Source organism: Anguilla rostrata, chromosome 9 (genome assembly GCF_018555375.3).
Source record: "Anguilla rostrata isolate EN2019 chromosome 9, ASM1855537v3, whole genome shotgun sequence".
In the NCBI taxonomy this organism is placed as follows: Eukaryota; Metazoa; Chordata; class Actinopteri; order Anguilliformes; family Anguillidae; genus Anguilla; species Anguilla rostrata.
The window spans coordinates 37,077,397-37,103,983 of NC_057941.1; the positions used below are offsets into that span (position 1 = coordinate 37,077,397).

At 39.0% G+C, this 26,587-nt stretch overlaps 1 protein-coding gene across 3 annotated transcripts in view; it reads left to right on the forward strand.

The window, feature by feature from the left end:
* Positions 1–26,587, forward strand: part of rb1 (retinoblastoma 1) — a 195,198-nt gene that overhangs the window by 56,511 nt on the left and 112,100 nt on the right. For 2 of the 3 annotated variants that reach the window (XM_064352020.1, XM_064352021.1), the window contains exon 6: positions 12,648–12,715. The exons of the other annotated variant lie outside the window; for it this stretch is intronic. In XM_064352020.1, the coding sequence (XP_064208090.1) occupies positions 12,648–12,715 (68 nt within the window). The remainder of the gene's footprint in view (positions 1–12,647; positions 12,716–26,587) is intronic. 3 annotated transcript variants of the gene reach the window in all.

A 26,587-nucleotide genomic window follows, 5' to 3' on the forward strand; every position in this document is an offset into this window, starting at 1 on the left:
TGTTATTGTTTGTTGTTACTCGCTATGGCTACACATTAGTTAGCCTAGCTAGGCAGCTTATTAACATTTTTCAGCACTATGTTACTGCAAAAAATTTTTATTCAGACTGGACAGTGATAGTAGCTAACGGCGATAACTACATTGCAGAGCCACCGACAATTTCAGAGACTTTTCTCCACGCTGCGTTCCTCTTATCAATGTCTCTGTAGGAGATTTTATTAAGGTGGGAAACCCGATAAGGAAATTACGAGTTAGGTCCTCCATTGTGGAACTAAAATTTGAAAAAAATAGGGACAATTTACTTGACGAATCATTAGATCAAATCAAATTGGTTACCGCGACGTGGCGAGGGGGTCAAAGTTGAATTTTTACCATCTCCACTGCGGCCTTGCCGCCTCCCGCCGCGCCACCAGCAATCCCAACATGCCTTGCGGGGTCTGGCAACCACCCCTCATTCAAAACGAGTGTGTGGCTTCACCGTAAGACTTTATCTAGCGAGCTTCCCTGTCCATAAGAATTTGGCGGTGAAAAAATCTACAATGCGCTCTGACGCGTGACGAGATGACACACACTCACTTGCAATAACGCATTAGCTGTTGACATAGCCTCATTATTTCTTATTTATTCTCAGTAAGTTATATTATATTATCTTCGTATTTTATACCTACTACATGATCTCAAAGAGTAAGACTTTATCTAGCGGAGCTAATGAGTTAATCAAGTGTAACGTTAGATGGAACGAAATTGACTAGATGAAATACATAACGTGAGGCTTGTCCATAAGAATTCGGTGGTGAAAAAAACTACAATGCGCTTTCGTGCAGGTTACCCACGCTAACTGTTGGTTGATTCACTTCTCCAACAGCAATCCTTCTCTCATGTTATCACGACAAAGCTAGACAACATGGCTTAAAATGATCTACGTTAGAAGTGTTTTATCTGCGTTTTTACTGTCTGGTTAGCTTGCTACGATGACGCGTGACTAGATGACACACTCGCTTGCAATAACGCGTTGGCTATTGACACAGCATCATATAGTAGCTAATATCATTATCTCAGATAAAAAACAAATGTGTGATGCATTCAATCACCGTTTTGTTTTGGCTGGTTATTTATTTGAGAATACAGCGATGCCCTCTGGAAATGTAGATCCTACGCTGCTTATGTGCTCACTGCCGCTTTGTAAAGGCTTGCTAGCCAGCTAGCTTGCTAAAGTGAAACAAATATGTTAGCTAGCTTGCTCGCTTGATAATGAGGATTGATAAACATAGTGGTCGTATAAACGCATTTAATTAAAAACTTTCACTAAATATACATACCTTTATTGCGGACATCGAATCTGTGCAGACAAGTCTTGCAGTGGAGAATATTGGATGAGGCACGAGTGACAAACGTCTTATTACAGAAGTAGCGCATCAGCTGCTGCAGTTCACACTTGTAGTAGAGCTCCCTCTACTGGATAATTCTAGTAAACGGCAATTACAACGTTCGAACAGACAGGTAAATAATCAATGTTTTTTTTGTTTATTATACCTATTTAAAAATCGGGACACGTCGGCTGCATAACTGCCGATCCCGATGTCGTCAAAAAAGTCTAATAATGGCCGATATATCGGCCAAACCAATATATCGGTCGGGCTCTAATTTTAAGTTGAACAGCACTGGAGTAGTTCCGCTTGTAACAATATTGTATTGTCTGTATATTAGATTGCAAATAATGTTTTCTGGGAATATATGGTGGTAGATCAGTGACAAAATTTGCGAGAAGAAAGTATGACCTTGTGTGTTGGCCTGCAGCTACTTCTCAAGTGCTTTTTTGGCATAAAGAATGCATTTGCTAGGGCTCATGGTCTTGTTTTCTTGTCTCTGATTTGCTACCCAACATATTTTCTGGTGTGTCCAAGTTGTGGACATGATTCGTGATGAACACCGAAGTGGACCTGGGTGTAAAAATGTGAAGTAACACTAAGAAATGGCTGTGGATTAGGGCTGTCCTCGTGTGAATTTGTAGAGTCTGATGAACGTGTACAGTTTAGCACTTTCGCTTTGCTATATATGTAAAACAATGGCTGTGACAGGGTGTCGTAGCGCAAGTATAAAAGAGGCTTGCACCATCAGAAAACCAATGGAAATGTCCCCAGTGTATGTACTCACTGATTTGATGGCCATCCAACAAGCTTTCATTGACAAAATTATCAACAAGCTCGTACGTTTTGAGCCCCTTACCTTGCAACTTGTGTACCCTTCTGTCCTGCTCCATTTTCTGTTATTTCATGGAGGTGCACTTTTAGTGTTTCTAAGGTTTATAAGGCATTTTGATACGCTTAGCTGTAGGCAGGACTCCTCTTCACGGTTTGGCTTAACTAGATCCCTGACCTTACGTGAGAATTGGAAGTAGTAGAACCGGAATACTTGACAGTGGAGAATAACAGCACACGCATATGTCCCAGCAATCTTTGCATGTTAGAAAATAACAGTGGTATGAGAGAAATGAGGACTAATGATGAAATTGAGTAGTTGAAACAATATGTTTTTAGCAGAATGGGCATGTAGGTGAAGGTTGACATTATCACAGACTATAGTGCAAATAAAATAGTGACCATGAGCGATATGAGTTTCCTTATTGAACAGTACATAAAACAGACGGTATTACTAATTACTTGTTTAAATAGTTGTTGAAATAACGTGTGAAATTGCCTAGGACAACTGTTGTATAAATGTACTTTTCTCACATTCAGTACTAGTAGTTATAATTATGAATGAGTCATGTTTTTAAATGTAATGTTTTAATGGGGTGTTGCAGACGGTTCATGCATAGTAATTGTTTGTATGTGAGTAGATAGAGAACAGGGTGAGGTAACATGAATGTAGAAACGTGGCGTTTGCTGATAAGAACGTTTTGGACGGTAGCCAAGTGAAGAAATATAGTTAGTAGAAACGCCACAGTGGTCAGCTGGTGTAACTTTTTAAGAAAATCAGTACATTTACCGTCATGAAATGCATATGGCTGCCCGTGAGTGTCTTTTGGTAAACATATGCATTGAAGATTAGTGCTCAAGCAATAGTTCAAAAGCAATAGACAATTATTAGTTGGCAAATTTAAGTGTAAGGAAATGTTAGTTTAAAGGAGTAACATGGTGGTTGAACGTGACACTTCCCAGTTGTCTTTAGGCAACAACAAAACAAATGTGCATAATTTTTTTATTATTCAGTCATTTCTATGTACTTTAAAACGTATTTTTCTATTTCCCACTATAAAAGTTCACCCGAACCGTCTGGGCGTGGTAATGAGAACTGTCAGTTAGCTATGATTGACAGACCGTGCCCCGTTACCATAGCTACCCCCATGATACGCGCTCTTTTTGGGAGACTGAATTTTCACAAGCTAGCTAGCTTAGTAGTATATCAAGTATCGATAGATAGCTAAGGTAAGGACGTTGACTTATATCCAATTATAATTTTTGCTATCTAGCGAGCCAAGTTAAGATAAAAGCACAACTATAATGTCCTCATAAAAGCAAACTAGCTAGCTAACGTTATCGATAACATTGCCTTATGAAAGCAAACTACCTAGCTAGCTAATGTTAGCTAGCTAGCTAAATGAATATAACCAGAAATAATCTAATAGTCCTTAAAAGGCACTCTAATTTAAGTGAACCTAACGTTAGTCAAATATTTGCATTGTCTTGCCTGTAAGCCAGCGGCGCAAACTATGGGTCTCGAGTTATCCATGGGTTTACGGGGCGTGGAAAGGGGAGTGGTTACTGTATTTGTGACGCACCAAGTTGACAACTTTCTCAACTGGTTGAAAATAGGACGATAAATTTAAAACTCATATTTCTCCAAAAATACAGAATGGACATATTTAATTCTTTACTCATTGTGTTTCTTCAATGCCTCTTGTGCAAATAGCACATAAAACCGAGAAAGTGTGAAAATCACCATGGTACTCCTTTAAGGTATGAAAAGTCTGTCTGTGGGCGAGGCGGGATTTGATCGTCCAACCTTGCGCTTCCCTGTCAATGGGCCTCATTCACCAATATCTTCCTAAGTTTTTTCTTAAATTTGTTCTTAAGAAAATTCCTAAGAAAAGTCTACGTCAGATTCACGACGTATTCTTAAACCGCAGAATTGTTCGCACGTGCTCTTAAAATGACGAATCCCATTGTCCTCGTAAGTGTAAAGCGCGTGCCAGTAGTTCCTAATTAGCATAGGTAAACGCTACGCCAATCCCCATAAAAGAGCATGAGACTGCAGGGCAAAACCTTGCACAAAAAATGTATTGCCATTTGGTGTCACCCCCCTAGTGACGTTTTTTTCTTCAACATGTCCATGTGTTTAAAAAGTGTTACTTAAGTGCTTAGTTTGTATTCAAAATTTAAACATTTGCTTTTGCAGTGTAGACCAAACATTGCATAATTGAAACCCCCAAAAATAAAAGGTCACTACAATGGTTTGATTTTTATCATATGCTCCCGCTGAGGCAACCACCCTCTGAGGCAGAACCTGGCACCTTAATGCTTTGTAAAATAATTAAATTAAAAAATGAATTATAATTATTAAAATTATTTAAAAAATATTAGAAATGATAAAAAACATTATTGTAATTTAAATCCTATACTATTATACAACTGTAGAATTGAAGAAAACGCAATAACCAATTATTTTGCACAAACATGTCAGCACTCAAATGTGCGTAAGTGTGCTCTTGTGTGCGTAGATTCTGTTCTTACCTAAGAACAAATCCCAAATAAGAAAACATTGGTGAATGTCAGAATCTTTGTGAAAGCTGCGTGAGTTTTCAGAAGAAAATTCTTCTTAAGAATGGTTGGTGAATGAGGCCCATTGACATTGGCGGTGCTCCACTGTCAAGTATTACATCACATTACATTACAGGCATTTAGCAGACGCTCTTATCCAGAGCAACTTTTACGTAGCATTTTTTACATTGTATCCATTTATACAGCTGGATATATACTGAAGCAATTTCGGTTAAGTACCTTGCTCAAGGGTACAACGGCAGTGTCCTACCCAGGAATCGAACCTGCGACCTTTCGGTTACAAGCCCAGTTCCTTACCCACTGTGCTACACTCCGTCCTAGAGCTGTCGGAAATGTGAATTTTCTAGGTGAAATGGTTTTAACGGTTCGTACGGTCGTGGAAAAACCTGGAAAAGTCATTGAAATTTAAAATGCAATTTCCAGGCCCTGGAAAAGTTATGGAAAATAATTTTTTTTTTTAAGTTTTGGAAAAGTAATGGAAATATAGCTGAAGTTGCATCAAATATAATTACTAATTAATCCAATCATAAAAATAGTATGTATAGTAATAAAATGTAAATTGGCATGTAACCTTCGCGGTATTTTGGTGGTGTGAGAAGTTAATTCGGTCCGGCTCAGTCTGTTTACAGGCACGCCCAACAGGCACGCTTCTGCTGATGTAGCAGTTAGGAAACGTAGGCCCTACTGTGCCGGCAATATGCCAGGGAAGTGCAGCTTCAATAATATATCAGGGCTCGAAATTAACTTTTTTACTTGGTAGTACTAGTGCTCCCAACTTCAAAAAGTTAGGAGCACCCACCAAAATATAAGGAGCACCAACAATATATGCAATAGATTTTTTATTGATAAAAAACAACAATATAACAGTAGGCTATGGTTTACAAGTAACAGTTAAACCGTCACGCCTAAAATGTGTCGACTCTTCAAGGAATTGTGTGTTATGCATTCAAACGACAAAGCGTTTCTCGTCACATTAATACCGCTAATTAAATCAACCGCCAGAAAACTGCATCGGAGAAATTAGCTGTTTCACCTGGGTCGCTACACAAAACATTACGTTAACGTTTAAAAAAAAAATGCCGTAATCGTTCGCTTCAACTTTTCAGCTTTCGATAACGCTAATAAATTGAACAAACTTTTGTCTTCAGGTAATATTAGTTAACGCGTTAGCTCTCTGTGTCGCGTGACAGTGGAGTGCAGCGAAAGGGAGTGATTGAAGGCTAATATTAACCAATTTAAAATCAGCATTAAAGGTAAGAATGTCAAGTTCACGATTGGTTAGAAGGGTCACCGTCAGCTCGCAAGCCACATACTGAGTGTACTAGCTAGCGAATGTACAGCGAGAGAGACGTTCGACTGGGGGGTGGAAAAAAAAAAAGGTCGCACCAGGCCAATTATTTGCGCTCGCACAAATGCTCCCAATTATATTTTGAGGTCGAACAGATTCAATTTCGAGAGCATATGCGACCAAAATGGTCGCAATTTCGAGCCCTGTTTGAGACATTGACAAAAATGTTAAACTATTCAAATTAAAATATGAGAGAATGTATCTAAATGTGTCTGTCTGGTGTTTATTTGTTTTAGAGAGGCACCATATGTTTCAGATGCAGACCTAATTTTACTTAGTGTTACAATAAATAATTTTAAATCGTCCCGCTGAGATAGTCATTTGTTTTGGTCATGGAAATTCAGTTAAAGTTTGTGGAGAAGTCATGGAAAAGTCATTGAAAATCATTCGTGAAAAAGTGTATGAACCCTGTTTTAAAGAAGATGGGTCAGTAAGCACAGCTGAGCTCCGTTTGTATCTATATAGCCTGGTGATATTGTAGGCGGTTAACTGAATCAGGGGTCGGCAACCTTTTTGATATGAAGTGCCATTTAAAACTTTTCTTGTCACTTAGTGTGCCATATCAACATTAAGGTTAACATTAAGTTTAATTGTGACACCACACCAAAATTTGGTTACAAGGTTGGTTCTGAAAGCACACAGGTGTACTATGAATATATATTATATAAAAACACAGCAAATTTTTTAAAATGTTATTTTGTTTTAATTCTTCAAAGATTAAAATCATCAGCATCTCTATCTGTGGCTCTGTCTTTCTGTGGTACAGAGACCTACAGTTGTAACAACTTCAGAGGTGATGAAGGACTTTCATGTCCTTATGCATGGAAACAGTCTCTCAGTATCGGTCTCGGTATCAAGATCAAAGAAGTCCAGCTGTGGTTAGAAATTGTATCCACCAGGGGTCAGCACACTGCTTTCAATGACATTCCCTTATTTACAACGACAAATATTAGTACTAGGCTACTGCAGCATACTGAAATATGAAATATGAGCACTATGTATGAACACTACTGCAGCATACTGAAAGGGAGTATTAAGTGTAACCAATGGAAATATGAGCACTATACAAGTATGCTGCCATCCTTATGAAACCAACTATGAAACAACAAATATGAGCACTGAATGAGCAACAGAAATATGATGAGCACAGCACAATGACCACAACTGCAGCATACTGAGAGGGAGTATTAAGTGCACTATTCAAGTATGCTTATGAAAAACATCCACAACAAATATTAGCACTGAATGAGCAACAGAAATACAAAAGTATGAAAAATATGATATGCACAGCACTACTGTGGCATACTGAAATGGGGTATTAAGTGCACTATACAAGTATGCTTATGAAAACATCCACATCTGAGATGAAAAGAAGAAAAGAAAAAAAAGAGACCGGGATACTGGGCCTACCAGTCAATGTGATCCCTGGCCCTGCTTTCCTTTTCTGAGCTCTGAGATCTGGGGGTTGTACTTAGTCACTTTAAGTTGCACACAAGCTTCGGAGTGGCCAGTTGTCAAACGACTGCGGGAGGGGCTGAGCATGCTCTTCATGTGCGAGAATATCTGCTCACAGAGATATGTTGATCCGAAGACTGTCAGCAAAGCCAATGCAACATTCCTGAGACAGCTAAACTTCTCTGGTAGCGATGTCCAACAGATGAAGATGCACATTCCGTGATCACGCCCTGCTATGGTCTCCAGCTGTTTCCGTAGCTCTGCAAACTTGGCCACCCACAGTGTTGAACTCTTCAGCTCAATCAGCTGCGAGTTCTGGGTAGTCTTGGCCTTCCTCAGCAAGGAAGGCCTTTATGGGATCAAAGCAGCCGATAAACTGCTCCATAACTTCCACAGCTTAGCCTCCTAACCGCTGAGTGGAGAGGGATATCTTTGTATGCGCAGTCCATTTCTTCGAGCAGGGACTGGAACTGTCAGTGTCAGAGCAGATCGCTTAACTATGAAGTTAACGACCTTCACCATTGTAGTCATGACGTCATTAAGATCTGACTTTGACATTATTGCACAGAGGTTTTCTTGGTGTATTATGCAGTGGATTTTCATGATGGGGTGACCAACTTGTTCCTCAATTAATGTGACAGCTCCCCTCTGTTTCCCGACCATGGTGGGGTGCCATCTGTTGTCGCTGCAAAAATCTTGCTCATGTCGATCCCTTGCTCTTCAAAATGCTCAATAACAGCTTTGGCCACGTCCTCACCTTTTGTTGTTTCGGGCATTGGTTTTAAGCAGCAGAGCTCCTCTCTTAAGCCGCGTTTCCACCAAAAGTACCCTTTTAGTCCCAGGAACTACTTTTCAAGGAACTAAAAGGTTCCTTCGGCCCATTGTTGTCTGCGTTTCCACCGCGGTCTAAAGTCCCGTGAAGATTAGGCAAATGAGCCCACTGACTTATGAAAAAGCAACGTTGTCGTCCGTCCATCTGTCCTATGATTTCTTCTGTAACCCCATACTACCACCGAAGTAGCCTACATTATTTTCTAATAACCGGAACAGCCCGGAGGGGTTTATTCCACTTATATACAACGGGCTACCAACAATGACTGTATATGGTTGCTTTTGTATTTATTGATTTTTAGTGATTTAATCACCTGGAATTGAAATATTCTTCTGCAGCCGTTTGGGCATATTTTTCCATTGTCAAGCAAAAATGTTGTTGGTAGTTGAACTTGGATCGTTGTTATGCAACAAATAGTATATAACAGGCCAATAGTCAGATTGTAACTGTTTTATATATCCTCTCAAACACATTAATTATGTTTTATGCGAACATTCGCTTTCATGTCTTGACATCCGAAGCGACAGAATGCATTCACATTTCCAATATAACTGGCAACAACAGCAGAAAACATGCACACGTTGTAAACAATTTGCTGTTTGATTACTTTCTCATCGTCAATTCCATATAGGCTAATCGGAAAATGACAAGAATAGAACGAAAACTCGACTTGCGTGAACATTTAAATTAGTAGTGGTACAGCCACCGTTTGCTTTCCTTCAAAGTTACTGCTAGCCGAGCAGCGAAGTGTGCCCTCCAAATGCGAACCATGCACCATAAATTAGTCCATAGTCTTCCTGGTCTTTTCGTGGAATTGAAGAATGGCAGTAAAATGGAGTAAAATTACGGCAGTCTGAAAAAGCTAAAGGGACGATTACTAGAATTAACCTGCTATTTTACCCTGACAAAAAGTGCGGAAGGTGATTTCCAGTTTGCTTTTACTGTATCACCAATGTAAATTACGCAGAACTACCGCATACCTCACATAACTGTATCAAACATTTTGAGTCAATTACAATGGGCTAACAAAGAAAATCTGGAAGAAAATATTCAGCAACCGAATGAATCCGTTTGAATGTTTTGGTAGCCTACGTAATATGCTGTCCCAGCACGAATGCTTAGCATTTTATAAAACGAATACTAAAGCAAGAAAAGAACAGAAGAGCACACGTTATAATTCCAAGACGTTGGCAGGCTATAACCAAAAGTAGGCTACTGCGCCGCATAACATACAAGTTTGATTTGAAGTTATTATGAAAATAAATTGGTTTGCGGCTGCAGATATTTAAACATGGCGGTTGAAATAAAACACTGCAAGTAGTCGACCAATCAGAAATTTTCAGCGCTTGCGCCCCACCCCAAAGGTTTCGGTACTTTTGGAAAGTACTACCCCCCGAGCAGGAACTTTTTTGGGGGTAAAATAAAGCCCCCGGAACTAAATTTAGACCCTAGTTCCTGCGGTCGAGTTCCTCAAAAGGTTCCTAGTTCCGGGGTAAAGTTCCTGTGGTGGAAACGCGGCTTTACTGTCGAATCATCGCCGTATCTTGCCATGACTGCCAAACGTGGCATGTCATTAACATCCACGCTCTCATCAAGTGCGCTGCTAAATACCGTGGCATCTTTCAAATCAGCTGTCTGCTGCGCACTAACATTTTCTGCCATTTCTTTGATGCGTCGTTCAGCATTTCTGGCTGATATGGGAATGTCTTTTATTCTTGATTTTATTGTCTTTTTGTTTGGTAAGCCATCAAACAAAACCTCTGAGCTACAGAGGAAAGCCTCCTTAATATATTCGCTGTCAGTGAATGACTTTCCACGTTTCGCAATGCAATAAGCAATGCGATAGCTTGCTTCCGTGGCATGATTTTTAGCAGTGGCAAAGATTTTGAGGGCTTTTGCTTGCTTCTCATACCTGGACACGGCACGTTTGATGGATTCTACCTTGTCAGCCTCGTCCTTGAAAGTTTTCTCGTGTTTGGTCTCAAAGTGGCGTTTAACACTTGACGTCGGCAAACATTTTCAAGACATAAAGTGCACACAGCACGGTCCTTCTGAAACACAAAACCCCGCTCTTCTATCCACGAGGGCTGGAATGCCCGAACATTTACTTTAGCTTTCTTAGCTAGAGGGCCTGCCATCATACTACCACCGAGCCTGCTGAAAGATAGAAAAAATTTAGAAGAAATTTCTCTGGCCAGCGCCCTCGTGCTGTGGCAGTGGCCGTGTTATTTTTTCCCCACCAGCATTCTGCAAAGTCCCGCCCCTACTCTGCCTCTGATTGGCTCTGATCCTGATATTTTTTAGTTAAAGTTCAAGTTCGTGTTCAAGCTTGCGTGCCATTGGTTAAGCTCCCGTGTGCCACGTGTGCCTAGGGTTGCCGACCCCTGGTGTAGATGGTATGTGAAAATGCAATCTATTTGTTCGGTGAACGCCAGGTAGATGTGGTGCAAAAGCAATAGTTGTGAAGTAATAGACAATTATTAGTGAGCAAATTAGCATGTATAATAAATTTGCTTCAGGGGGGATTTGGCCCTGTGACTCAACGATCCATAGACCGTGACATTACCTCTGAGCCACAAACTGACTAGCTGTAGAGACTGGAACATTTCCTGGGGGAAAAGACTTTTTGATTGGCTGATGTAGGTGAAGGTGTACGTAAAATGACCAATGAGGAGACATATTCTTTGTGGGCTAGTTGCATTTCTGGCTGGAAAGGAGAAAATGCAAAATCCCCTTAGTTTGGGCCTTTATTGTGTGGACATGTGAAGCTTTTTATGAATTCTGTCTGTTGAAATGGGGTCAGAATGTACAGAAATGAATGTTTTTAAGGGCTGAGAGTCTGTGGCTGTTGTGGTTATTTCTGTAGGGAACCCTGAAAAGTGCCAAACTCTCTGCTTTACAGGTATGTGGCTTGCCCCGCATAACAAGGCATAACTTGGCTGGATGCTGATACCTGCCATCCAAAATTATGTCTTTTGCATTGGGTTAACTGCAGAAATTGATCTAGCTGATGTCATGTACTACTTTTAATTACATTTGATACATAAGAATCTCACCCTATGTCTGTAAGCTTGCATGTTAGGGAAATTTAATTATACAAGAGACAGCAGGCTCAGTACGATTTGGGCAAATTTAATTTCTGTTTGTGCATAACCACACGAGCCTACAATAAATGTTGGGCATTTTTAAAAAAGATGACGAACTTCACTGAAAACATTAATGTCCATTCTAGCGGTTGGATAACGGTACGAATTGTGGCTACTGAACCAAACCTTGTAGACAGTGGAACACTACACAAAATGTAGGAATGTTTTCAGTGTAGGCTCTCCTACACAGGTTTTAAAAACATTTAATTTTTAACAGGCTTTCAAACTGGTAACTTGATTTCTCTGACATAGGCTACTTCTGTTTTTATTCCACTAGTCAAGCAGATCTTGATGTGGATCTAGCTGTTGACGCGTCATTAGAAAAGCAACAAAAAATGGCAATGAATGAACAAGACAGAAGCCTAGTTAGTTTTGTCATAATTTATTGAAACGCATACATCTGAGCACTAGTCAGTGATGTCAACCGTACATTTCTCCTTGCCTAACTAATGCCTTTTTCTCCTCTTCCCCATTTTCTCACGACCGGTATTCTGTAAAAATGTTTCTTTTTGCCAGATTTTTTATGCCAGCCTAATATTGCCCTATATTCAATAGTGTCTGAAATAGCTTATGAGTCAACTGCTTAAGTCAGTTTTCAAAATGTAGTTGCGATTTTCCCCACTGACCCGGCATTTTAGACACCTTCGTTTATATTGAGTTGGAGGAGTCGGAGTGGTAACCTCTGACTGGCGTTAACTTGTCTGACGCCCACCCATGGACTGCAAGTAATCCTGCCCATTGTAGTCTTTAGTAAAGCACGTACCAGGAGCATGCACATTAGTTTTCCGCTATATATCTGCAATCACTACAGTTAGAGAGCTGACAGGGAGCTGGCGGACAGCTACTCTTCAAGTAAAAGTTAATTTTACAGTGACATTCTCCTTTAAGCGACCTTTACAGATCATCCAATCAAATACAATTATTTGGAAACAGCGTGTCAGCTCATCTGCTTTGCTCATTTCTTTAATCCTTTTCCCCATCACCAGTCATTTTAAGCATTGTGTAAATGTGTCAATATGAGCAGAATAGTTGGTGATGACGCCTGGGAATATTTATGATAACCGTATGTCTGGTCTGACCTTCAGGGAGAAGGACAGCCTGGATGGAAAGCGGATCATTCACACATGTTGGACACTGTTCCTCGTGGCTAAAGGTATGTTAATCTGGCTGCTGTAAACGCAGAAAAATGATGTTAACTCGCGGGGGTGCGCTCCGAAAAAACTTTTAAATCGTCTGACGAACTGTGGCCACTGAACTGCGACCGTGGCTTTGCTGGTTAGCTACAGGACTTATTGTGGCCATTTCTGATATGGTTTCCAACATTTCTGCGAGTAAAAGTGATAATGCAGTCGAGATATTTATGGAAGCATTCGGCAAGACTGTACATTACATTAGCTAGCTAGCTAGATATGTTGTCTACTTATGAAAAAGCTACCCTGAGCTAGCAAGACTGAAATGCAGTGAGAAGTTGTGGTTAGCTAGCTAACTAACTATTAGGTTTCACAAGCTAGTTATTGAGCCGCCTTACTGACTTACCCCAGCCAGTTATCTAGACAGTTGTACATGGCTAACGTTTCCGAACGATACAAACATTCTGTGGCGGTCAACTGTAATAAGTTGACCGCCACAGTAAATATGTAGCTAGGCTAGCCACAACTTCTGACTGGTTTAAATTCAAGTCAAGAAGTGTGCACTCAGCCATTCTGTGTTATGGGAGCTAGCTACTTTCTAGCTACTGTTTACATTAAAAGAGATCGGTGATTCGATTGTAGTCTAAGCTTTCAAAATTCGTAAATGACCTCCCTACGGTTTATAGCTATTCCTGGCCAGCGTGACCCTGATCTCAAGCATAATGCACCGTGCTGAAAAGCGATTGCAGTCTGGAACAGCTAGCTAATATAATTCACTTGATTTCTGCTTGCTTTGACTTGAATGCCTGTTAGGTGCATGAGAGGAAGCAAAAGATTTAATCAGTATTAAGTTTTATTTTTTATTCAAATGGAAACATGCAATGTGCTTTTTATTTTTAGCTATGTTTATCAGCAGTGCGTAGTAATAACTTGTCACCTACTGCAATATTGGCTCGTTTTCATTGTTTACAGGAAAAATTGCAGTATAAGCAACGACAACCCTAGACAGGATTTGCTGTATTGTAATGTTAGTCCTGCTTTCCTGAACTCAGGTAGTGACAATCTGAGCAATACAGGGTGGAAATTATTCAAGATGTCATTGTCTAGTGCTGATAAATGTACTCCATCACTTAATAATCGTCCCGGTTGATAGTGCTTTGGATCTGTGTGTTTTTAAAAATCGTGAAATACACGCTAAGAGATGACACATCCACTGAAAAATGAATGTTCGTATCATTAGAAAAGCGATGAGTAGTAGCCTACAATTAAAAGGGAACCGCGAAGCGAATTCTAGAACAGTGGTATTTTACAAAAAGCTGTAGCCGCTAACGTGATGGTCGGTGTATCACGGCACGCAGGCAAATTTTCGTTGAACTATGAGTTAGCCAAGAAATAATAAATAAATTGGCAAAATGCAAAAATGTAGTTTAAAATTTTAATAAATTAGGCTTATGTGTTATATTCATACAATCGTCATCTTTGCAAATGATATGTTTATCATCTTAATCACCACTTCATCTTAATCAGCATCACTTGAAAGCTAATTTAAGAGCAGATTAAATATAGCTATTCTCATTATTTAATTTGTTGTCCTATTTATTTTTCATATGTGATTACGTTGTCATCAGCACCATTATCATGCAAAAACAGAACTACTACAGCTAATAACATTTTAATGATATTAGGCTATTAGTAGAAATATCAAAATGAGGATGTAGTCTAAATTATATTGAGGAATGGGCATAATAGAATCTTAATTTAAGAGCCACGTATGCCTAGCTATATTAGCTACTAAGTATTTATTTGTCACGAGTCATCACCATGAACAATGGACACAAGAAAATTATGGCAGGTAACATTGCTATTCGTAATATTAATATATCGAAAAAATCAAAACACTGATGGCGGTTAATTCATGTTATTCTAGGTCATGGTTTAATACTATGCGGATTCTGATATTGATTCTGTGCAAGCAACTCTGAATTCAGCCCTTTTCTGCATCGATGAGTCAATAACAGTCTCATACTCGTTCATGTCTGAGACGAGCGGGTGTGCTTGTCTAAGCAGTTACGAGCACTGTGACGTAAACTATGCGGACCATATTGGAATGAAATAAATCTTATATCTTCTGTGCGACTCGGAACAAAAATCGGTCCCTCGAGCGTAATTAGTTCAATATGAAGAAATTTTAGAGATAAAAAGTTCTGTCCAAAATAATTTAATTTGTCCAGGGTAAATTCGTAGTTTTGCATGGACTTCAATGGCCAAATTTACTTTTTGGCCCAGAAGCTTACTAAACTGCAATACCTTGAGTAACCACTGAAGTTTATGAGCTTCACGGAGAATGGCAGTCCCTGGTCCCCTGCTGTTAACACATCAGCCACGAGACTCAGAAACAAACTAGAATGGCGCCCTGTGGTCAATTTACCTGCTCTGATTTTAACGGGAGAGGGGAAAGAGCATGTTAGTGACGAGCTGTAAATAGGGACAGCCTATTCTTGTTAGCCATAACATTATTGTGTGTGTTTGAGTGAAATTCAGTTTATAAACAGTTCTTCACAGAACTTTGATCACACTGTGAAACTTAACAATAAGCCAAATTCCACCAAAAGTAGTCCCAGGAACTACTTTTCAAGGAACTAAAAGGTTCCTTCAACCCATTGTTGTCTGCGTTTCCACCGCGGTCTAAAGTCACGCGAAGATTAGGCAAATTAGCCCACTGGCGTATGAAAAAGCGACGTTGTCGTCGATCCATCTGTCCTATGATTTCTTCTGTAACCCCATACTACCACCGAAGTAGCCTACATTATTTTCTAATAACCGGGACAGCCCGGAGGGGTTTATTCCACTTATATACAACGGGTTACCAACAATGACTATATATGGTTACTTTTGTATTTATTGATTTTTATTGATTTAATCTCCTGGAATTGAAATATTCTTCTGCTGCCGTTTGGGCATATTTTATCATTGTCAAGCAAAACTGTCATTGGTAGTTGAACTTGGACCGTTGTTAGGCAACAAATAGGATATAACAGGCCAATAGTCAGATTGTAACTGTTCTATATATCCTCTCAAACACATTTACATGTTTTTATGCGAACATTCACTTTCATGTCTTGACATCCGAGGCGACAAAATGCATTCACATTCCACAAATAACTGGCAACAACAGCAGAAAACATGCACACGTCGTAAACAATTTGCTGTTGAATTGATTACTTTCTCATCGTCAATTCCATATAGGCTAATCGCAAAATGACAAGAATAGAACAAAAACTCGCTTGCGTGAAAATTTAAATTAGCCACCGTTTGCTTTCCTTCAAAGTTACTGCTAGCCGAGCAGCGAAGTGTGCCCTCCAGATGCGAACCATGCACCATAAATTAGTCCATAGTCTTCCTAGTCTTTTTGTGGAATTGAAGAATGGCAGAGTAAAATTACGGAAGTCTGAAAAAGCTAAAGGGACGATTACTAGAATTAACCTGTTATTTTACCCTGACAAAAAGTGCGGAAGGTGATTTCCAGTTTGCTTTTACTGTATCACCAATGTTAATTACGCAGAACTACCGCATATCTCACAACTGTATCAAACATTTTGAGTCAATTACAACGGGCTAACAAAGAAAATCCGGAAGAAAATATTCAGCAACTGAATGAATCCGTTTGAATGTTTTGGTACGTAATATGCTGTCCCAGCACGAATGCTTAGCATTTTATAAAACGAATACTAAAGCAAGAAAAGAACAGAAGAGAACACGTTATAATTCCAAGACGTTGGCAGGCTATAACCAAAAGTAGGCTACTGCGCCGCATAACATACAAGTTTGATTTGAAGTTATTATGAAAATAAATCGGTTTGCGCCTGCATATTTTTAAACATGGCGGTTGAAATAAAACACTAAGTGGTCGACCAATCAGACATTTTCAGCGCTTGCGCCCCACCCCAAAGGTTCCGGTACTTTTGGAAAGTACTACCCTCCGAGCAGGGACTTTTTGGGAGTAAAATAAAGTCCCCGGAACTTAATTTAGACCCTAGTTCCTGCGGTCAAAACACACTGAGTTCCTCAAAAGGTTCCTAGTTCCGGGGTAAAGTTCCTGCGGTGGAAACGCGGCTATAGTCAGTTTTGAGCACAGTCTATATGTCTTCTATGTTTGTTTCCCTTGGGATATAGGGGCGTGTTGCTATCCTTGTAACACATCATAGCCTACATATAACATTTGACTCACGCAATTCAGTCATCTGCAAAATGATTAATGGAAACAAAACAGCCACCTGGTCACATGTATTTATTGTATTTAATAATCACATGCCATATTGGTCTGTATAGTGGTTATTAGGCTTTTGCTATTTGGTTTTGTGTTAGTTTTTAATGCAGAAATAGGCTATGGCCAAATTAATTTAACTTCATTAATTTCATAAAGGATAGCTTTATCTTGTTTCAGATTGAATGGTGTGTTGTCAATGAGGAATTCGTCCATTTGCAGTGCTGTGGAGCAATAAACATGACTTAATTCACAGGTCACTACATTGTCCTCATGTCATTTTGCAGAACCTACCGCAGTAGGCTACGTAGAAGTTTTGATATAGGCCTACTATAATTTAAAGTTATGGTAGTAAAATTGTGCATAATTTATGAGTCTCGATTAAGTTATGAATGTACTTGAAATGGGTAATGAATACTGAAATGTCAGAGCTGTTTGAAGTTAAATTTCATTGTGCTAGGCTAAATATTTTTAAATAAGCAAAATCCAAAAAATGTTAATTTACCAACTTTCCCCTATGTCTGCAATACGTTGTACAGTAAATTTGTTTTTAATTTATTTGGAATTTATTCAAGATAAATTGCCCATAGTCGTGTCTCTCCTGTCATTGTCCAGTCACTTGTTTATTAAATATGGAAAGCAAACTATTATTGAATTATTGAAATATACAATTATATTTTACTATATTGATGTGTAGAAAATAGTTTTTCTCAAGGCATCTTTGAAAGGGACCGGCAAAGTTGTGTGCACACGACACGCCAGCAACAACCGAGTGAGGGTATAGTGAAACCTGACACAACTATATTTTGTATAAAAACTAGTTGTTAGATTTTGTATTTAACTGTTTTAACCGGCAGCGGTCAAAGAAAACGTGTCTTAACGTCTGCAATAAATTTTAAATGGTATTAATTCACTTATCGTATCTTTTTATTTGCTTAAGGTAAGGTAAGAAAAAGAATCGGAGAATGATATCCCTTTTCCATAATTCAGTTAAATAGCGGGCCAGAGGAGAGACACATTCGCACTTGGGTACCAAAACAAAAAGTTCAGCACTGCTTTCATTTCAAGCCAAATATCGCGGCTGCTGCAGTTGAACTAGCGTTAGCACTCTGCTGCAAACACTGACTATCTTGCACCTGACTTCTTTAAATAGCTTGACTAGTGTATGGTATGCTTGACTGTGTTTGTGCTTCTCTGAACCTTCTGGTTTTAAAAAGGACATCAAACTGAATTTCAGTTTGTAATCGGACATTGTGCCTGCAGTGTAATCAATGGTTGTTCCCCACACAAACATAAAAGAAAATTGGCACCTGGGCTCACTTTAACCCCTTATATCTCACTCAAAATCCAGGTTTTTAAAAAATAGAATTCCCCCGTCTTAAATAAACCCCATTATCTTCAAATTTATATACAGTACAGACATTGTTCAGAGCTTGAAATAGAGGACATTTGTTCCAAAAGGACCAAATCCCCTGATCCTATGGGAGTCTCAACCCATAAACATGCAGGATATATTTATTCTGAATATTATTAAATCCATGTAGTAAAAATGTAGTAATTATATATACTTCTGATACTAGATGAAACCAGATTTCTTTTCTTTTTCCAGTGGTGCCCCAGGATGTATATAACGGCAGGAAAAAAAACTTGGAGTGGATTGAACATAGTAGTGTAATTTGACATGTTTTCCCAAATTTGGGCCCAAAAAGTGTTTTTTTTGCATCAAAGTGCGAAGAGCACACTTTACAATGGTGTCAGTGTTACAGCAGTTCACCTTGAATCAGTGAATGATGAAAGCAATAATTTAAGTGAGTGCCATTTTTAGGTCATTTAACAAGGAAATAAATAAATTAGAGTAGATAAAAAAATATTTGTTTCAAAAGAGCACTGACGGGTGATGTTACTTTTTCACTTTTGAATTCTGATGTCAGAAAATATGGCAATTTGTCTGTTCATGAGCATTTTTGCCTGCACTTAATGCTGCACCTAAATCAGTTGGGTTTTTAAAACATTTAATCTCATTGAAGGCATTATTACACATTTTATTACAAGAAAAAATCACTCCGAAATGTTTGAGATTGTTTTGTTTATGCATATATTTGTCATAATTATATAATCATATTTATATTAATATATTTGAAAATCTAGATGAGACTTTTACGTGTTGATCTTCACCAAGATCTTATGTACAGTGTGTTATGAAGAATTTGTTTTACACATGAGTGTTTATTTTAAATATGGTGAAAAAGAGGCATGCGTATCCCTTCAATGAGAGTGATTACACAGAAGATGGAGCGGCTAATTTTAAAAATTATGTTAAAGCTGTTAATTTTTTGACAATTAGAAATGATATGTTACTTGATTATACTGTAGCATTAATGACATACATGCAAAATAAAGTGTCAAACAACTTTTGCTCTTATCCAAAATAATTTACTGTAACTAAGAAGTAACCTGTAGGCTACAGCTGGCAGTCTAACAAGCACATTATAGAAAAAAGTTTCTCAGTGTCCTCAGGATCAGCAGATAGCAGACAACAGACTAATGGAAAAAGGTGTGCATTGTCTATGTATAGTCCTGCATCTTTTTAATAATGGTGCTCCGCAATGGTATTTGGCATCCTCAGAAAGACATCTCTCTATGGCAAGCCGTTTTAGCTTTAATTCATTTCTACAGGATATTGCAAATACAATTCCAACTAGTTAGAATGCAAATTCTTTATCATAAATTCAATTGTAACTAGTTATAATTCAAGTGTTTTCGTCATTCATTTCAATCAGACCTTTCATTTTTGATATCAAGAATAAAATGTGAACTAGTTAAAAACCTATTATTGATATCAAGAATTCCAATTTTAACTAGTTAAAATGGAATTCCTGATATCAAGAATGCGTATTTTAACTAGTTGAAATTATATTGTTGATATCATAAATTGGCATTTTAACTAGGTCAAATTCCAACTCCCATTGAAATGAATGGAAATGGCTTGACATATCCCTCAGTTTTGTTGCCAGGCAATGTTCAGTGGTGTCCTTGGCTCATTGCGTCCCCTGACGTGGGTTGTCTGGCAACAAGATATGTCTTATGTCTCCCGTGCATCTTCTGACCAGGATCTGTGCTACAGGACAGTGACGTCATCATCTCTGCCTGTAGAGGAGACAGAAACGAAAGGGGCAGTTCACAAAGCAGAACTAAACGCAAAGCAGGGGAGGAACATAACCACGTCCTCGGCAATGGCATCCATGCTTTCTAGTTAAGATGAAGAGCGATGGATGTTGATTTCCTCATCTGATTCCTTTTTTTATGTAACTGTATTTGAATTACCACAAATGTTATGTAATATAAAACTACAATCGACATTTGCTTGCCTTACAATTAGTATATAGCACTGGTAGATAATAACTAAACTACTACATATTGGGTGTCCACCATCCATAACTGTAATTGTACCTATCCTTCAGACTAGTATCAGTTGTGCCCATATATAAATATACACCATAAATATACATAATACATAATTACATACACTACATGGCCAAAAGTATGTGGACACCTGACATCCAACATCTCATCCAAAATTATGGAATTATAGAATTGATCCACCCTTTGCTGCTATGACAACCTCCATTCTTCTGGGAAGGCTTTATACTAGAAGTTGGAGGATTGCTGCAGGGATTTGCTTCCGTTCAGCCAGAAGAGCATTAGGGAGGTCAGGCACTGATTGGGAAATTTAGGCCTGGCTCACAGCTTGCTTTCCAGTTGATTCCAAAGGTGTTGGATTGGGTTCAGGTCAGGGCTCTGAGTAGGCCAGTCAAGTTCTTCAACACTGATATGAACACATTTTTATATGGATGATTTCTATTCTTGTTTTAAGCTCCTGTTTGGTTTTACCTACATAAAACAAATTAAATGGACATTTAAGTACATAAACCACATATTAAATATTTCATGTGATTCTGCCCTTTACTTTTATCTTAGCTCCTGTGCTTGGGTGAATAAAGAAATTTTCTTTCATCAAACCATGGCTGTGCACTAGGGCTGTCAGAAATTTTAGAAGTTCGAAAACTATTCGAAAATCTTTCTTTTTTTAAAGTTCGAACGTAAATTTGAGCATTCGAATATTAGTTTTGGATCCCGCATATTGTAATTAACATGCAGGCTTTAATTTCATGCAGTGAATCGTGTTCATGCATGCAAAGTTCATTTCCTGTGCTAACGTTACTTCCTCTGTCAACAAAAAACGTTCTGCCCTGGACCCAGAGCAAGTGGATCGTCTGGTTTTCCTTGCCAATAACCTCTGGTGATACTTTCAGCTCCATGGACACCTAGCCTCGTGAGCCAGTCTCTTTTTTCACTTCGTTCAACATATCTGGTCAGCTAACAATTTAGGCTAAATAATGTTCCCATGGCAGGCTATGTTTCCTTTCTTTTCTCAAGATTTTGATAAAATTGGATGATGAAAGAAGTTAAACAAACTAAACAGAGTAAGTAATTTATGTTGTTTTAGACTACAGGTATTAGCCGTTTGAATAGTTTTTGTGTTAAGAAATAAACAGGCATTTCCTATAAACAATCATTTCCCTATGATTAATAAATGCTGGTTTGTGTCAAATTGCATCCACCGAGAAAGTGCTTTATTCATTTGCACATTAGGCTATAGAAACTGAAGGCGGCTCATTTATAAAATTAACTTGCGTGCATATGTCAAGTGAAGACCTGACGTAGAGCCATGACAGTTTCCACGGTCAAATTGAGTCATGTTGAAATTTTATAAATCACTACTTTGACGTGATGCTCTACACACGCGCCACACAGTTGATCTAAAATACGTTTTATAAATGAGGCCCCCGATGTAGTAACCTAGTATTACAGTTCACCGATGTCCTCTATTCTACTGCCCGCTTGTGGAAAATAACTCGTAGGCCAGTTTAGAGGGAGCTTCACGTGCATATTGTCCACGACAATAAGCAGCTTATTTTTGTGAATTATCGGCATATGATATTCAAATATATTCGAACTCTAACTAATTACAAAAGCAAATATTCAAACTCAATTTCATGGAACTTTTGACTACTGTGCACACAATTATGGCAGGGAAAATTACCGCTGGGAATATGTAACAAAAAATGTTGAGTTCACAATGTAATGTAATGATATGCAACCAAATGTTAAAAATGAAATGGCTTATCAGTGGTTTGCATCTTGTAGTGTACCCTCTGTAGTCCTGCTGGTGTAGTCTTCTACGTATGGTAGACTTTGACGCATCTACACCTGCATCCAAGAGTGTTTTTTATCTGTTGGGCTGTTGTCAGGGGGGTTTTCTTCATTATAGAGAGTATTCTCCGGTCATCCACTACAGTGGTCTTCCTCGGTATACCGGGTCTTTTGACATAATTGAGTTCACCAGTTGTTTTTTTTTTTGTTAATGATGAACCAAACTGTTGACTTGGGCATGCCCAGGGTTTTTGCAATGTTCCTGATTGATTGATTTCCATTTCTCATATAGTATATATTCCATTCTGTATATAGCTACATTCTCTAACTGCTTTAATTTTCCTCTACATTAGTTCAGAAAAGCAAAAGACAAGGAGAATGGTAAGCACTTGCCATTGGTCGTTTCTTTAATTTGGCCGCTTCTTTTGACCATCTCTTCAGGCATGAAAAGCAGACAGCAAGGTCTCCTTTGGTTAAGCTTACTGGTACACCTGTAAACGGACCATCTGCAATCCTTGGCTGATATCTTCACTTATGTATTCCCTTAGAATACAATTAAAAACTGCTTTCATAGGGTCTGACATGAGCAAAACATCTTCCTCATCACTCTTGCCATCTGTGGCTACAGGGCTGTCAACAGAGATAGGCTGATTGTACGAGTCTGACTCTGAGGTGGAACAATCAGTCTCGCCACACTCTTCATCTGCCTGGATTGGAGTCCAAAAATATTCTTCTATAAGGCCAGTCCATTGTTTGTTTGCTGCTGCTCCTCTGACGGTTTTTGAGTTTTAAACTCTGGCAATCTCTTTCTCTCGAGTATACATAGCTAGCTAGCCTTTCCTGGGATAAAAAGTTCCCTGAGGCATAAAGTTGTAAGATTTCAATATCAACGATGCCCCCCTCCTGCAGGCGAAACTGTATAATTGATTGGGCATTAACGAGAGAGGTTACATTTTCAGCCAGTTGCACTGTTCTTTTACATACCAACAGTTTTTTTTTTGAAAGGCTACAACTTGTTGTAATAGGGGTAGGGGGATGAGTGAGAAAGAGAAGAGAGTGAGACCTAGGTGTAAGCATGGTTCACCGTTGACAGTTTCAGTTGGTTTCGAGAAAATCTTCATCCAGCCAGTCATCCTATATGTAATTGCTTCTAAACTAATTTGTTTGAATTCCACAATAATATTTATATTGTATTAAAGGCAAGACTTTATTTTATCGATAACAGTTAAAACCTCAAAACATCCTTGTAGCATTCGGTCTGCCGGAGAACTGGATTGGCTTTGGCAGCGCCGGTTGGTGGAGAGAGTGCTTTACTAATCAGACCAGGTGTTAAAAGTGTGCTGCTCTCCACTGTTCGGGGTCGAGACCGGGAGCTCACGCCAAGAGTGTGTTTCTTTATTTGAGTTGCGTTTAATTAAGGGTCCAAGCAGCGAAGCTGGTGGAACCCTATTGTATCTGTTAGGATTATTAGGGGTCCAAGCAGCGAAGCTGGTGGAACCCTATTGTATCTGTTAGGATTATTCTTATTAGGGGTCCAAGCAGCGAAGCTGGTGGAACCCTATTGTATCTGTTAGGATTATTATTATTATTATTATTTTTCTCCGCTAAAAGTGTCTGAGGCTCAGCACCCATAAGTCCTGGAGCAACCAAATTTGGCAGGTGGGTTCCTATGGCCCCACTACTCAGGCACTAAAAAGCACGTACGTCAGCCAGATGGTGGCGCTATAACAAAGGGTAACGCGTAAAAGCCCATAACTCCCACACCATAAGTTAGATCAACACAAAACTTCATCGACCTGTGCATCTCAACGTGCTCTACAACTTTGCCATTGGCCCCACCTTTGTCCGCTATATTGTTTTCCCGCCATTTAGACTTTTTAGTTGGGGCGTGGCAGTTTTCTCCGCTAAAATGTCTGAGGCTCAGCAACCATAAGTCCTAGAGCAACCAAATTTGGCAGGTGGGTTCCTATGGCCACCCACTACTCAGGCACTAAAAATCACCTATGTTGGCCAGATGGTGGCGCTATAACAAGAGGGTCATACTTTAAAAGGCCATAACTCCCACACCATAAGTCAGATCAACACAAAACTTCATCGACTGATGCATCTGAATGTGCTCTACAACTTTCCTATTGGGAGCACCTATGTCCGCCATATGGTTTGCACACCATTTGGACTTTTTCATTAGGTGGGGTGCGGAAAAGCTGGAGCTCCAAATCTAAACGATTACGACATCGAGTAAACTTCTTTACGGCAAGCGACAACCATGGCGACGCAAGTAATCCGACACCGTAGGTCTAGTTTTTAGCAGTGACTGGACGGTCTGACAGTGCCACCTAGCGTGCATGCTAGGATAGGCTACCCAAAGTTTCTTAGTAAAAGCTTTCTGAGAGGATGAATAATTACTTTTCTTTGGCATGGATCCATTTGAAGACAGTATCGGGTGAGTTCGTTAAGTCTTTAAATCTGTCATTATGGTGAGAAAAAGCTAAACCATTTTATTGGTAGTTTTTGAGTTTCTGTGCAAACGCGCGAAAACACGCTGGTATAATAAAACAATGACGGTAATACATATATAGTCCGCTTCGTTCCGTTGCTACCATAACATAACGACCTACAGCTGCAGTTTCTCGCTGCAATTACTAATATTGAATATAAACAAAAGACGCAATTTATGCTGTAGTCTGCCAGTGTCTAAATAAATAATACGGTCCATTTGAAGACAATATCGGGTGAGTTCGTTTACTCTTTAAATCCGTCATTGTGCTGACAGAAATCGTATTCTCAATTTAATATCTACATTGACTGTAAGCTTAGGGTTGTAACTAGGTAGTTGTTCCCTAGGTGACTTAGTCTTAACTCGTCTTAACTATTGCTTGAATGTTCTCATAGACTGCGTTGTTGCTGTTCTTGTTCGTGTTAGTGTTAATCAGTTTAACCTACATGGTCCAAGTTTAACTATGCGGTTGTTCCCTGCACTTAGAACGGTAGGCTACTGCCCTCTAGGGTTTTTGACACACTTGTTCCTCGTTATGGTAATACATTTTGTTGTACGTCGTTCTGGATAAGAGCGTCTGCCAAATGCCTGTAATGTAATGTAATGCAATATTCCGTAGCAACAAGATAAACCCGACATTAGCCCTAAAATATGCCACTACAGCAGTGAAAACGCTGCTCACTGAATAACGAAATAAACGAGACAATTTTGTTTTTTTTCCTTATACCATGTCATTCTACAGTCAATATCTGGGACTAAACATTTCATAAATATACAGATGTCCCTTTTGCGAATGAGTGGTCATATATTGTCTTTGACAATCCGTTGGCGAAATATACGCGCATTTTTGATCACTGGGTAGGCTACGTTCAAAAATAGCTGTGCGTAATACCACACCTGTTGCTTACGTCGTTGTCGCCCTTTTTAGGGCAATTTGCCTCGATTGACAATTCATTTATTCAGTAGGTGAGAGTATAAGCTTTCTAACGATGTATAACATGTCTGATTTTGCTTTTGGAATAGCGTTTTATAGGTCAACGTAACGGAATATTTTCTTATCGCATTCACTTGCGCTTTCACTGTGGCGTAGCATAAAAGACGGTTCACCTGACGAAACGTTGTCAACGATTTTCATAATTTCTTGGAGAGTACTATTATTATTGAGGACTTCAGGGCATAGCTAAGCCATTTCTTTGCTGATAGACCTATCTGACATTGTTTTCTGGCACAAAACAGAAGCGGATAGGACTTTGTCATTGATTTTCTGTCTCTATACTACTAAACACAGATAAAATGTCATGTTGCTATGTAAGTATTACTGCTCAAAATATTTCGTTTATATACGTTCTTTTCGTTATATACGTTCTTTTTGAAATTGGGTGTCTTTAAATAGGTTAGTGGTATTATATAATGTGGATATTTCACACTGCAATGTAAGCGTTAGTGTAATAGTTTTTGTGACCCATGGAACAGTGATGACGAGAGTGTTGGAACGTTGCTAAAATGTGGTAAGTCGCTCTGGATAAGAGCGTCTGCTAAATGCCCGTAATGTAATGTAATGTGGTGGACGGTTGAAAATTATTTTCGTCCCATCTCCATCCATCATTATGCTGAGAAATAGCTAAACCATTTTTATTGATAGTAATTGAGTTTCTCTGCAAACGCGCGAAAACACGCTGGTATAATAAAACAATGACGGTAAATATAGCCTATATATGCAGTCCGCCTCATTCCGTTGTTACCATAATAAAACAAATTTCTTGTGTCTACAGCTGCAGTTTCTCGCTGCAATTACTATTGAATATAAACAAAAGACGCAAATGCTGTAGTCTGCCAATGTCTAAGTAAATAATAAGGTATTCTTCGCGCAGCACGAATGCTAGCAGGAATGTCCAGTTGATTTTTCGTTTCGTTTTTTTA